The sequence below is a fragment of the Chanos chanos genome, chromosome 9, assembly GCF_902362185.1.
Source record: "Chanos chanos chromosome 9, fChaCha1.1, whole genome shotgun sequence".
NCBI lineage: Eukaryota > Metazoa > Chordata > Actinopteri > Gonorynchiformes > Chanidae > Chanos > Chanos chanos.
The window spans coordinates 20433899-20447953 of record NC_044503.1 but is presented as its reverse complement, the minus strand read 5'-3'; the positions used below and the strand labels follow the sequence as shown (position 1 = coordinate 20447953).

At 40.9% G+C, this 14055-nt stretch overlaps 2 protein-coding genes across 2 annotated transcripts; both read left to right on the top strand.

The window, feature by feature from the left end:
* Positions 1-4176: 4176 nt before the first annotated feature.
* LOC115821462 (phosphoinositide-3-kinase-interacting protein 1-like) lies at positions 4177-9332 on the top strand. Its single transcript, XM_030785288.1, has 6 exons — positions 4177-4183; positions 4279-4407; positions 5322-5438; positions 6301-6471; positions 7241-7319; positions 9095-9332. Exons 1-6 carry the CDS (start codon positions 4177-4179, stop codon positions 9330-9332), a joined length of 741 nt encoding a protein of 246 aa, XP_030641148.1.
* A 1629-nt stretch (positions 9333-10961) lies between these two features.
* On the top strand, positions 10962-14055 carry LOC115821461 (uncharacterized). The gene is made up of 3 exons (XM_030785287.1): positions 10962-11100; positions 12100-12772; positions 13818-14055. Exons 1-3 carry the CDS (start codon positions 10962-10964, stop codon positions 14053-14055), a joined length of 1050 nt encoding a protein of 349 aa, XP_030641147.1.

The following is a 14055-nucleotide window of genomic DNA, read 5'->3' as shown; positions in this document are numbered from 1 at the left end:
TGTATGAAAACACTTGTACAGTGATTGAACACCAATCAGTCTGAGCTTTAGCACTACAAATAGACCTCAGGTAAGATTTTGGTGGGGGTGGGGTGTCTGTGAGGGCTCCTACAAAGAGTCTGCAAGGTGTTCTCCATCACCATGCCACCCTAGTTCGCCACAACACAGCACACATAATCACATTTCTGGATGTACTACATACTTGTACTGGACAGACCAGAGCAGCACAGGTTTGTTGTGATCTGGGATAATGTTAGTTTCCACCAGGCTGCTCTGGTCCGAGACTGGTTCACCAACAACAATAACTTCACAGTTGTATACTTGCCCCACTACTCCCCATTTCTCAGTCCTACGAAAGAATTCTTTTTGGCTTGGCTTTGGAAAGTGTATGACCACCAATCACATGCCCGCCTGCCTCTTCTGCAAGCAATGGAAGAGGCATGTGGAGACATTGAGGTGGGGTCAGTCCAGGGTAGGATACGGCACACAAGGCGATATTTTCCCTGTTGCCCAGCCAGGGATGACATTGCTTGTGATGTGAATGAGGTGATGTGGCCAGACCCTGACAGAGGACGGGATCCATAAACCATCCACCTCATCCCTTACAATTCCTTACAATACTAATTTTTGTTTACCATTGCACTGTAATTTTACTGTAATGATTTTTGAGTTTAGCGTAACATATTGTATTGATTACTGTACTGCAATTCTATTTCTCTTTGTATTTTCTTATTGTTGTAAAAACCTACAATGGCGGAAAAAAAACTGTACATACTTTTCTTCTGAGGGTTTTCTTTTTTGTGTGTTCACTGAAATGAGAGTAGATGTACTGTACTGGAACAATCTTTCACATGAGCCTGTATGAGAAAATTAAAAAGGTATACGAAATACTTAAGACAGAATTGTTTTGTATAAAGTACACCAGTGTGTTGTTGCTGCTTTCAAAGAGTAATTCAAATGGTGCATGCGTGTATCATTTTGCCGCAAAAATGCCATTTTGAAAAAGGATTGTTAGGTTTTGATTGCAGAGTTTCATTTTGACATAGAAGTGAGATGTTTATCTCCAAGTGTTGTGTCTTATTTGGCTTGTGTGTAGAGTTTTGACACAATGAGCGAAATTCTGCAACAAGTGTGTAAGCAATCATACAAAACAGGTGAGATTTTTGTCAACTTATATGAAAACAAGAGTAAATTATTTCTGAAAAAGATTAATTAAAAATCAACTATATGACCTTTTCTTTTTATGAAGACTGTAGTAGTTCCCATTTGTGGAGTATAAAATAATATTTTTGAATAAAAATATAATTAAGTTAGAACAGGAATGGTGGGGGGAGATTGTCTTAATAATTGACATGTGGCATATTCCGTTTTTGGTAGGAAATTTAAACGGGGGATAAAAACATCACATGCTTTGGCATAGCTAAGCGTCCTTTCTCATTTCCTTTCTCATCACTTCTTTGCCGAGGGGTTTAGTCCTTCGTACTTATTAGCTGGATGCCAGCAAGGTTTTCCAGTTTCCAGTTACCAAGCCAAGCATGTCTTACTTGCTTGCATCAACCAATCACTGAGATGGGTGAATTCATGAACTAGTCACTTAAAACAAACCTGGCCTTTTTCACATTCTGAAGGGTGTAGTAATTCCCCAGTGGACCATGCAACCTACAGCAAAGACATTGCTGAAAGGTTTTAGTCGTGTCTCAGTATGTCTGATGTACTTTAAGTAAGGTAGCCTGCTACATAAGTTCAGTTAAAGTCAGTAGAAATCTTCAGACCATGGAATGATCTATTTTTAAAACACACTTTAATATGGAACTTGAGGCTCATGTTCGCATTTGGCTGTTGGTGAATGTCTTTAAAGTACCTGTTCATATAGGCCTGTCATACTGTTGCACTAAAATCCCTCCATCAGTTGTTTTCAGAACATTTAAATACAACAACAGTAACTTATACATCATATGTCTATTGTAAATATAAACTATCTACAAATTATTTACATTTTTTTTTTATCAATATTTGGTTTGTTCTCAAAAGGAGCATAATGTAGAACACCATGTGGCATCTTTAGGCGCTTTCGGACCGCACAGTTCTAGGGTCTAATTCGATAGGAACTACCCCCTGTGGAGCTTCCCCTAGAACTACATTCGTTCTAGGGCCTTTTTTCTGTTTGCTTTCGCACCACCAGTAGGAACGCTGAAGTGACGTAAGCCGGCCGACGGTATAGCAGCTAAGAGCTGTTGTTTACGACTAACCAGGATAGCTGCACATTTTGAAGTACAAATTTAATGACTTTTAAGACCTTTTAAATACCTCCAAAAGGGAAAAAATGTCATTACTGCGGCAAAAGAAATCGACAAACAAGACTACAGTATACACAATTAACCAGTTTTATTGAATTTGAATGACAGAAATATTGAGTGCACATTAGACATATAACTGCCTTCTCATTAACGAAAATAAAACTGTATGGCGACAGTACCTGTCCGATGGAAAAAAATGTCCCCCTGCATTTATGCATTTACCACCGCAATAGCAGTGAATGACTCGGTGGACATAGTAGTTTTCGGGTGCTAGCATAGCGCTTTGCTTGCTCGTAGCATCGTGTTTTGTTTTTTTTTTTTCCTTTTTCCCCGCCGCAGCCCTCAAATCGTAAGCTGGATAAACACATTCTTATTTTAGGTTACAATTCGGATCACAGCCACACAAGGGGACACACAAGCACCTACCGAAGCGGAATGTACGCTACCTCTTCAATGTGAAAATATACAATGGACGTTGCAGAAATGGTCATTGTTGGGAGATATAAAATACCGGTAAAATAAAACATAAAAACCACGTCTCCCCTCCTACAATTCCAGACATTTTAAGACACGATATCAAAAACTAAATGTAATACGGTCCAAGACTTTATATTTCGTACGGATCTTTAAAAATGGCGGTTGCAATCATCGTATATATCGTATCGTTTGTCTGGAAACCTGTCCGCTGTTAGTCCCAGGCAAGAAGCATGAATCCATCTCTGGCACTTTTCACACTGGATCTGTACAAGGAAACATAAGAAGTAGACACTCTTAACTCTTGTGTTTCTGGTTAAACTGAAGTAATTCATTCTGCAGTTGTGATACTTACCCAAAGAATGTTTCTTGATCCGATTTGTAATGATAGTGGTACCCTCAATCCACAGTGGGAGCAGAAGTCCTCCTTAGACTCTGAAAATAATTTTCAAAAAAATTACAGCTACTAATATTGGTGCACAGATATTGTGTGTAAATGACCAATGATTCATTTCAACACAAATAGTGTTATGTTTGTAATAAATTTAAAAACCTGCTGGCATTTGGAAAGTAAAGTACTTGTGAAGTAAAGTCTGGAAATTACCTGATGCAAGAAGGATCTCTTCTGCCATTTATCTTCTCAGACATGCAATGTTCTTGCAGTTTGGGTTAATATCAAATTCCTCTGAGATTGCAGGAAACTTTGCTATGTTTTGTCTTGCCATCTTAACAAAAAGAACAGTAAATTCCCATCCTACCAGCTTCCATAGAAAATCAGCCTACCAACTTCTCTCGCAATTTTTTTCTTTTCTCTTCTTTTCTTTTCTTTTCTTTTCTTTTCTTTTCTTTTCTTTTCTTTTTTTTTTAAATAAACTCAACTAACCTATTTTCAATGTGGTGTGAGGTGCTGTATAACGTAATCCACAATGTCTTCAGGACCTTGAGGACAGGACAAATTTACTTTTAATCTTAGGAGTTAACTGGTCCTAACTGGTCCCCCGGGAAGATTGTTTACTAAGGCAGGTCAGCCCGCGGTGACTACGCAGATCTATGACCGTCTCTGCAGAGCGTCTAAAGTTGGCACCTTAACGGAAATCTCGCACAGATGCATGCCTGGACATTGGCGTTACCAGTTCAAAACATGTTACCAGGACATCTGTTGTTTACTGTTGCGTTCGTTAGTAGTGCATCGGTCTTTCGGGGTAAGGATTTGCGTTTCTTTTTTGCTTACTGATCTCTTGTCAAACTTGTTTGTCATCCAACGCACTAAAAATGAATTACTACAATCTGTGATGGCTACATTCAGCTGCAGTCGTCGAATAATTTTAGAAAGTATACAGAGTAATAAAAACCTGGAGCCCAGAGGCTGGTTTAAACGGGTTGCTTCCACGGGTTTATGTTGACTATGCATGGTGAGAGATACACTCTGTTTACTGACAGTGGCGACATGCGTGATGTTGCAGTTTAATTGTCATCCTCTTTATTTTTCTTCGTTTCGTCGGTCTAGATTGCTCTCAGACGAACGGAACGCAGTATTACGGAAAGCAAATGACCAGTTCAACAGGGGAGCGATGCCTAAACTGGCTAAATTTACATAGGGACCACAACTTGACCACTGACCTTGGCAGCGATGCAGGTAAATTTAAGACCTATTCTACTTTAAGTCTAACCTTTTCCTGTCGATCTGTTACTAACAGCCCTGCGGGCGGGTATCAAATCTCAAATTGTTCACACACACATAAGGGAACGTTACAACCCAACGTGGTCTATTCAGAACCCTCCATAGTCAACCTTCATCTAGTACGAGCGGTGGACTTGGGCATGAAACTTGAGAATTTGCCAGCCAGATGTGAAGCACAGAAAGGATGGCCGTTTCACTGTACACTGCCAAATGCAAACGCATGTTTTGTGGACCTTGAAGGCTAACTGGGATGTTATCTCCGCTAAGTAGTTTCCAGTTATGTGTTACTCTCAGCAGTTCACCGAAAACTCTCCCGGTAACTGATATTTAAATGTGAATTGTTATATTGTCCGTGAAAAAACTGGCAACGCGTTTGTTAACACTTGCATAAGTGATAGGCGCGAGCTTGAAGAGAAAGCGTTAACGAAAGACTTCGGGGGTGTTCACCCACAGCCTATGTCACATATATGACAGTACCATTCAGGATTTCCCTGTTCCTTTCCTTCCGATGTTCCTTTCCTTCCACTCAGAGTGTTGATCGTGTTGATGCATTTCATTTAAAGTTCAATATCGATAAAAGTAAATTGGAGAGATCGAGCCGAGGAATACTATATTCCATATTTTTTATTCTTTACGGTTCTGTGTCCCTATGACTCCAACACTACTAAAAACACTCTCATATCTACTGACAACACACACACACACACACACACACAGAGGGAGAGAGAGAGAGAGGGAGAGAGAGCCCCTCAAATTTGCCTAAATTACATGGAAGAGTTTGTCAGTGGAAAACTGTTGTGTGCAGAGTGCATATTTGTAGCAGCAGTGTGAAATACATCGTTGTGGTTATTATTTTTTTCCCCCTGCAGGGCTCTGGGACCACAACTACTGTCGCAGTCTTGATGGGTCGGTGAGGCCGTGGTGCTACGTGGACGCCGGGGGAGGGGACATTGAAAGACAAGACTGTGGCATTGATCCCTGCCAAGGTACACTGACAGACAACAGGACAACAGCCTTAGATCTAAGAAACGAGACATCACTTTGCAAAAACCTGGCTTTGCATCATAGTTTTATGAAACTAGGTCAGGCTTTTTTAATTTTTTTTATAAGAAATCAAAACAAAACAAAACAAACAACAACAAAAAAGAAACAGACAAACTGTACTTTGTAAACTATATTTCTGAGATGTTTTCACTAGCAAGCTCGCATTCATTTGTGAGTGGCATTAGTGTAAAAGTTACCCAGGCATTTGGTAAATACTTTCTTTTATAAAGTTGTTTTCTTTACAAATACACATTCTCCTTATGATCTTAGATGTGATCAGACCAATATACAGTGGTTGACACAGAAATTCCAGTGTTTTTAAGATGTCAAATAGTTAAAACAGACTACTACCTTTTTATGCTGTGATAAGGTCTTTCTCTGAGGCGGTCCTGCTCCAGTTCCCTCTCATAGGTGGCAGGGTGAAGCTATTATTTAATGTTACGGTCTTTAAGACAGGATGTAATGCAGGTCTCAGCTTATGAAAATCTTTCATTGATGTCCCTGCTCAATGTTACAGACACACACACACACAAACTTTAGGAAATATTGCCCATGTGAAATGATGCCTCAGAGGAATCTTGATTTATTAAAAGAAGGCAAATGTTAAAATGAAGGGAATCGTCTCCTTTAAAAGCACAAAACTGTGACCAACGAAAATGGGAGAGCTTTTGTATTAATCATGAAAAGCATTTTAACATTGTCAAATGCTTATTTTACTCTACTCTGTGTGCCTCCATATGTATGTGTGTGTGTGGGTGTGTGTATTTCTGTGTGGTGTGGATTGTGGACTGTGTGTTTTTCTAGACCAGGTCCCTTTCCCAGGCACTGTAACAGAGGGGTGGTCCAGAGACACCCAGACAGAGCCGGTCGATACCCTTCCCGTCCAGGGTGAAACTGTCGCAGTGAAACCTGACTCGGGCATCAGCAGACACGTCCACGTCCGACCCAAGAAGAAAAAAGACCTTGGAGCTCTGGGTAAAAACCTTCCGGAAAAGTCTTTCCTTTCACTAACTTCTCAATCTCTGTCCTTCACATAGCTTTGCAGAAACAGGGAATGCAGGCATTGTAACATTTCTACACGGATTGCGCAGTTGACCTTTAAGCGCTTCAGTATTTTCTTATTCATGCCCAGGGCAGATGATTTTGACAGGAATGTAGAGACATTTGTTATCACAGCCATGTCCCTACATCAGATTCTATGTGACGCCTAATAAATGTATTACAAATAAACTTATAACACATTATATTTCATTCATAGTGTACTATAAAACCTAACTGTGCTATAAAGCTGTAGTTAAGCATGAATCACTGCTCATCAATACTATTCTGATCGTGTTATAATGAAATTATTGTAAATTGTTTGAAAAAACAAACAACCAAAAAACATGGCTTCATTGACCTCTTAGCATCAGAGGTCTAAGAGACACACATTAAAGATGAGTGGAGAAAAAGGTTGACTCCCTCACAGCATTACTAACATGCATCAGCAGGGTCACTGAGGTACATTAGTGGCCTGTGTAAAACGTTCAGACACAAAACTGATTAAGGGCAACAGCACTTTGCTTTATGGGAATTAAATACCATGGACACGACATTGTGTGTTACTGTTACAGTGTGGTCAGGACAAAGAATAGTAAGTTATTCAGTCTCTAAATGTGTGTTTTCTGGTCGTGATGGTTGTGTTATTATATTCAGCAGCTGTGTGTATGTTATGATGTGTGTGTGTGTGTGTGTGTGTTCATAGGTTATGTTCTTGGGATCCTCCTAATGGCCATCATTGTATTTCTTGGATCGGGAATAACGGTCGGCTACTTCTACAAAAGGTCTGTGAAAAATCCAGTGTCCAGAATGGTGTGATATTAACATGGAGGTTACCATGCGACTGAGTCCCTCTGTTTTAACGGAGGGTTTCACATCGTACAGTTTAACAGTAAATTTCAAAACTGCTTCTGTTTTTCTACGACACTGACATCTGTGACATTTACACTCTCTACTGACTAAACAGCTTATAACCTGGAACCCAGCTCTGTTATCAGAGCACTGATGGCGTGTATATTTGTTTTTATATGAGGCGTTTTATGTATATGTGTTGTATGTAAGACATGATTCGGCTTTGTGAAGGGGAGTCCAGAGGATCTGTCTCTGCATAATGCTTGACATGTACAATTTACACTTTAATCTACTCCTGGGGGGTATTCCAGAAAGCAGGTCTCGTGAAAACTCTGAGTTAGTTAACTCAGAGCAAGTAGTAAACCTCCTAATAGAGGAGTCCTATGACTTTGTTTTGCTAGGAGAATGAAGCCATAGCTCTCTTCTTCTAGAAGGTTTACTTCTTACTCTGACTTGACTAACTTTGAGTTTTCACTAAACCCGCTTTTTGAAACACCCCCCTGGTTTCTTACTATTGAGTATTCCACACTCTGCCTACTGTGGCTTGTGTTGTTATATGTTGTTTGTCACTGTGATGCAGCAGTGGTGGGCGTCAGTGGCTGATGTGTGTGTTTGTGTGTATGTGTTATAGTCCAGTGACAGAGCTGTACTTGTGTATATATTTCACACGCCCACCCAAACATGTCTCTCTGGCATTACCCTGAATCTCTGCCCTCATGGTTAAAAATACATTCACCCAAATACCATATTTGAACAGCATGGCCTTTGCTGTCTTGAGGACTGAATTTGAGCTCAGGTCCAGATGAACCTCAGAACAGTAGAGCTGATGGGTGTTTATCAGTGGAGGCTAACAAACCGGAGACTTGTTTTTTGACTTGTGGTGGAGGAGCCCATTGTTGTGGCTACAGTTGACTCTGACAGAGGTCACATTTGGCAGTTTTCAGATCAGCTGACACAGTCATGAGAGGATTGACGGAATATTTCAGCATAGCAACATAGTGGTGTAGACCCCTGTCAGTGGATTTATGTGGGATTAAAATAATTATAGACGCATTCCTTTTTTCTGTCCTCCATTGCAGTACTTTTCCGTTTTATGTTACACAGATCTAAAATGGCAGGGAGTCTTTGTAAACATGATGTAATATTCAAACTTTGCAGACAGTTGCTGTGTCACTGAAATGTTAAGAATGCTACAGTGTTACATTGTTACGAATGTTCGGATAATAGGCCTGATTCCCAGCAGAAGGACTAAGGAATCTTGTGTGAATTTGCATGTGGAATGTAGACTGGATTATACTGCTCTTTCTCAGCTGATGCACTACAGTTCATATGTATTTCTCATATTTACAAATATTTTCCTTGTTGCTTAAACATGATATTCTGTGGGAACATTGAAGGATTTAGGAGGAAATGCTATTCAGTGTTATAAGAAGTTTTATTTAATTAACTGGATTTATTTCACCGTAAAGGAACCTGTTTTTCCCACTGTCCAGTGCCACGGACAGTGATCTAGTTTTAAAATGATTTTACAAAACCCTTGGATTTTGGAAGAGCTAATGTGTATAAGAAGCGATTTTTATTGGTTTTCCTGATGGACTACCTGAGTGTGTGCATGCGTGTGTGTGTGTACATGTATATAAATGTGTGTGTGTGTGTGTGTGTGTCTGTGTATGTATGTGTGTGTGTGTGTGTGTGTGTGTGTGTACAGGGGTTTGAAGCTGAGACAGCAGCAGGAACAGAGGGCCTATGAACAGGAGATGCAGCGGATGCAGCTCCCCATGTCTGCGTTCTCTAACCCTGCCTGCGATCTGTCAGATGAGTGTACGCCGGACGTGGCCGATCGGGACACCCCCCCGGGAACAGGAGGAGAGCCCAAACAGGAGGGAGCTGACACAGGGGACGGGAGTGATGCTCCCAAAAAAGAGGCGGACTCTTCTGGTGCCTGAAAAGAGCGAGTTGGGGGAAAAAAAGGAGAAGAAAAAGAAACGTTTATGATGCCGCACCCCTTCCCCTCTCGTCAGCATTTGGAAGATGCAGCGTTTGGTGCTTTATTTGAATTCCTGTGACTTGAGAGATCCTCCAGTAGAGGTTAAGCGTAAACAGCTGACTGAACTGGCTCAGATTTGGTCTAGTGGGGAGGGTACAGTGCTTTTGTATTCTAGTTCAATGGAATTGTGCTACTCTGTTCAATCACACAACATCACTGAATCTGTTTTACAGTGTCTGTTCTTCAGTCCACGCAGGTGTCTGTGCAGTGGGATACTGCTATTAAGGCCTGGCTTGAGATTGCTGTCAGCAAGACAGTGCATGGACATTACCATCTGGATTATATTATAATATTTAGCCTACAGATTTGAAATTTAAGAGTTGCATGGCAAACAGAAAAAAAGGATTGCAATGAAATTGCTGCTAATGGAACATTTGTGAACAGTCAGGACTGTAATAAACGTAACCATGTGTCCTGTTCCTCGAATGCAGGGATGCTTGTCTAATACTCTGCAATTGGTTTCCAAAATTATTTATCTGATTCCCCCGTTAAAAAACATTAATTTTGTTCCCTCCCTTTTCACCAGTTAATTGCTTAGGACAGTGGCCACTAATACTTCTTTATAGATGTATCAGTATTATCAATACAGTTTAAATGCCGCTCGCTCTTACGTCACGGTCCACGTCTTTATCGATTCCATGTCGCAGTAGAAGTACACAGAACAACCGATTTAAAGGCTGGATGAGAGTTAAGGTCCATGAAAGGTGCTCGTTAAACTGTAAATACCCTCAAACAATGAGGTATGTCGCCCTCGTGTGGTAAAAAAAAGAGTTTTTCGGCAAGTGAACTCAGAAATGAACTCAGAAATTACTTATCCGTTATGTTTAGTCAATAAGACCCGAGTCTTTTAGGAAGCCTCAAATGTTATTTTACCTGTTCATTGTAATTTTTACGGTTAGTCCATTGCATAAAAATACTAAATAATATAAACATGCTCCTATTACTTTTTACTGTGGGTTAAGTAAATCAGTACAGGTAATAAACTGGGTGTCGACTTAACTTGTTTATAAATTGTTTTTAACCAGATTGCCGCCGTGACCTCACTCTTTATATAGTAACGTGTTGCGTGTCCATCATGTCCGTATGTTATATCTATCGCGCGCACGTTGACAGACGTAATTACGCGCGGTTCGACAAAGACGCTCTTTCAAGATGCGACGACTGCGTTTAGAAGACACGACCACGTTGAATGGAGCGTTGGCATGCCCGATATGCGCACGCGCAGACCGTATTTGCAGCTACACCACTCAAAGAATCGGAATTGAAATATGCTAGTTTTATTTCTGCACAAGAGTCATAGTAAATGTTTTTGTGTGACTCTGAACCTTGCTCGGTTTGCATAATGTAAACTAACACAGGGTTATTCATGGTTTCTAGCCCGTCAGACTGCGCGGAAGACTGGTACGGAAGTAGAAGTGTGTTGAACGTCTTGTACGTTTTGGTCTTTAACTCGACGCGGGAACTACGCGTGTCGCGCGCAGTGGACGCGGTACAGCATAACTTCAGACCAGTAACTTATACTTACTAAATGGCCGAAATAGTGGAAATATTAATCAAAACAGTGTCCAATCATCCAGAACTTTACAATGTTACGTTGCAAGACTACCGAAACCCCGAAAAAAGGGTCAATGCATGGCAGAGTATCAGCGCCTCAGTTGGTCTCCCCGGTGAGTATTGTGCGCATGCTTGACGACCTGGGCAGCACAAACGTTAGTTAGGAAACTACTTTAATATGACGCACTTCAGGAGTCAGGTGTTTTTCGGTCTATCGAACGTATTCGTAATGTGCTGTAAAATTGGCTATTTTACAACTATCAAGAATTGTGTTTCAGTTTTCTGTGTGGACCCTGTGATGAAAACCATAAAGAAATAAACCGTGTGAAGTGTGAACATTTACGCCGCAGTCAAATGATGTATTTTAATCCTCCTGTCTGTGTTACGAGGACGCTGGTTCTGAATGTTCGGTACTATGAATACCTAGTAGTTTTGTGCTCTAATGATTCCATGTCAGCTAATGTTAACACAGAACTTGACGCACGAGAGAAGATTCGAGCAAAGTTAAATTTGACTCGCATTCGTGACGCGTAAAAACGTAACACGTGTGGTTGCGCGAGGCAAAGTATTTAGAAATCTTTTCGTTTTCACAAGTAACCACTAACTACTTTTGCCACTATATCTATCTATCTATCTATCTATCTATCTATCTATCTATCTATCTATCTATCTATACGGTATATATAGGCCTATATAAGGTAATACAATGTATTGAAGGAAACGTGCCTGTTTTTTTTTTAAACTCCACTGCGTGCTAACCTTAAATGGCCTCCGTAGTCAGGTATGACAACATGATCTTCGGGATTAGAGAGTTATGAACTCGAAAGAGCGAGAGAAAGGCTCAGACAACATAGGCTATTAAATTAAAAATCCGAGGACCTACGCAAGTAGATGACTGTTGTATAAATAGAAAAATATAATTAAAAAAACTGATTTAATTCTCTGCCAGATAATAAATAAAAATAGGGAAGATAGGCTTAGCACTGAATTTATAGCATCTCAGTGACTGAAATGTTTCTTACAGTTGTCCATTTTTTTGGCGTTCAGCTAATGTGATAAACTTATGTAAATGGTTTATTTGACAGTTTAAATACATGTGTATTCTCCTGCAGCTGTAGAGTGCAAAACAAAATGGAAGAGTCTGAGGGACAGGTACATGAGGGAGAGGCGACTGGAGAAGCTCAAAAGAAAAAAGGGCGAACGGTCTTCCAGCTACTGGCGACACAGAGACACCATGTCGTTTCTGGAGCCTTTCGTCAAGGAGAAACAGAAGGCGGGTGATTCCGGAGTCACGGAGGACACCGAGGACATTTTTGGTGGGGTGAATGAGACATCACCTGCAAGTAGAGCTAAAGTTAAAGACACGGGTCCTAAGGTGAACGAGATGCCACAGCTGGCGTTTGTAACTCAGCTGGCTCCAGTACAGCAGGTTCCACAGGTGACCCAGCTAGCGATAGTGACTAAACTTCCGCCTGGTTCGAGAGTGCCTCAGACACCAGGTACACCTCCTGCACCAAACCAAGTCCAGACCAAATGTGAGGAAGCTCCGGTTTTAACTCCACAGGCATTGCAGACAAACGACAGCATGAGTGCTCTGTGCGGTTTTAAGTCTGAAGACAAAAAGGGAATCGTGAGAGAGGAACTGAGATTGCTAGAAAGGCCTCATGATGAAGATGAGCTTTTCCTGTTGAGTTTTGTGCCCGCTTTGAAGAGACTCTCGCCGCAGAAAAGGTGTGCTGCAAAAATCAAAATCCAGCAGATCATGTACGATGTGGAATTTAACGAGTAAAGGTACCTAGTGGAGGAAAAAAGTTTCAGTCAATACTTTGAGACATTTTCAGATTTTTCTGTTTTCTGTTAAGTTTTATTCTCCAGAGCTCTACGACTGTGAGACAATGTTCAAAATACTTCAATCAATCATTTTTTGAAACAAACATTTCATTTTCTCTTTTGTAATAAACATTGTTCTGCCCACTTTTTCCCCCTCTAGTCTTTTCTGGTCTGAACTTCATGACTATATAAACCAGCTGAGTATGACAACTCATTCCTCATTATTTACTCTTGCAAATGAGATAATAACCCAGCTTCAGTAGACTGGTGAGTCGAACTCACTGGCTTTACCAGCTGTTTGGAGTTGTTTCTATGTTTAAATAAGACCAGGGCAGGATGTGCACACACAGTGTTGCCATTAAGAGTATTTCTGAAGAGCTGCTCACCGGAGGGTTCAGCTTTAAAACAACCGTAAAAGTACCACAGTTAAAAACTCATCTCACATTACTAGCAACTGGGGGACAGAGGATGATAACATTCATATAAAATATTGCTCTTGCCTGACTGACAAAACTGAACAAGTGAATCCTGAGTAAATTAAGGATGTGTATTCTTACGACACTTGGACCTTAAAAAACTATGTCAAGAACTAAATGATGTTAATGTGTCATTCATAGTATTCTGTAAAACCTTATTGTGCTATAAAGCTGTAGTTAAGCATGAATCACTGCTCATCAATACTATTCTGATCGTGTTATAATGAAATTATTGTAAATTGTTTAAAAAAACAAACAACCAAAAAACATGGCTTCATTGACCTCTTAGCATCAGAGGTCTAAGAGACACACATTAAAGATCAGTGGAGAAAAAGGTTGACTCCCTCACAGCATTACTAACATGCATCAGCAGGGTCACTGAGGTACATTAGTGGCCTGTGTAAAACGTTCAGACACAAAACTGATTAAGGGCCCGATCGTCTCATGTGTATTTTAAACAGGGCCCCACCACCCTGACTCATCACAGGGTGGTTAGGGCAAAGAGTGTGTGTGTGTGTGTACAGGGGTTTGAAGCTGAGACAGCAGCAGGAACAGAGGGCCTATGAACAGGAGATGCAGCGGATGCAGCTCCCCATGTCTGCGTTCTCTAACCCTGCCTGCGATCTGTCAGACGAGTGTACGCCAGACGTGGCCGATCGGGACACCCCCCCAGGAACAGGAGGAGAGCCCAAACAGGAGGGAGCTGACACAGGGGACGGGAGTGATGCTCCCAAAAAAGAGGCGGACTCTTCTGATGCCTGA

What these genes read in the sequence shown, in the direction of transcription:
- LOC115821462 (XM_030785288.1), top strand. An exon ending in TGGCATTGATCCCTGCCAAG is followed by an intron (nt 5,439 to 6,300) that starts GTACACTGACAG and finishes GTGTTTTTCTAG; the next exon opens with ACCAGGTCCCTTTCCCAGGC. An exon ending in GTCGGCTACTTCTACAAAAG is followed by an intron (nt 7,320 to 9,094) that starts GTCTGTGAAAAA and finishes GTGTGTGTACAG; the next exon opens with GGGTTTGAAGCTGAGACAGC.
- LOC115821461 (XM_030785287.1), top strand. Translation starts at nt 10,962, where the DNA reads ATGGCCGAAATAGTGGAAATATTAATCAAAACAGTGTCCAATCATCCA. An exon ending in CGCCTCAGTTGGTCTCCCCG is followed by an intron (nt 11,101 to 12,099) that starts GTGAGTATTGTG and finishes ATTCTCCTGCAG; the next exon opens with CTGTAGAGTGCAAAACAAAA. An exon ending in TACGATGTGGAATTTAACGA is followed by an intron (nt 12,773 to 13,817) that starts GTAAAGGTACCT and finishes GTGTGTGTACAG; the next exon opens with GGGTTTGAAGCTGAGACAGC.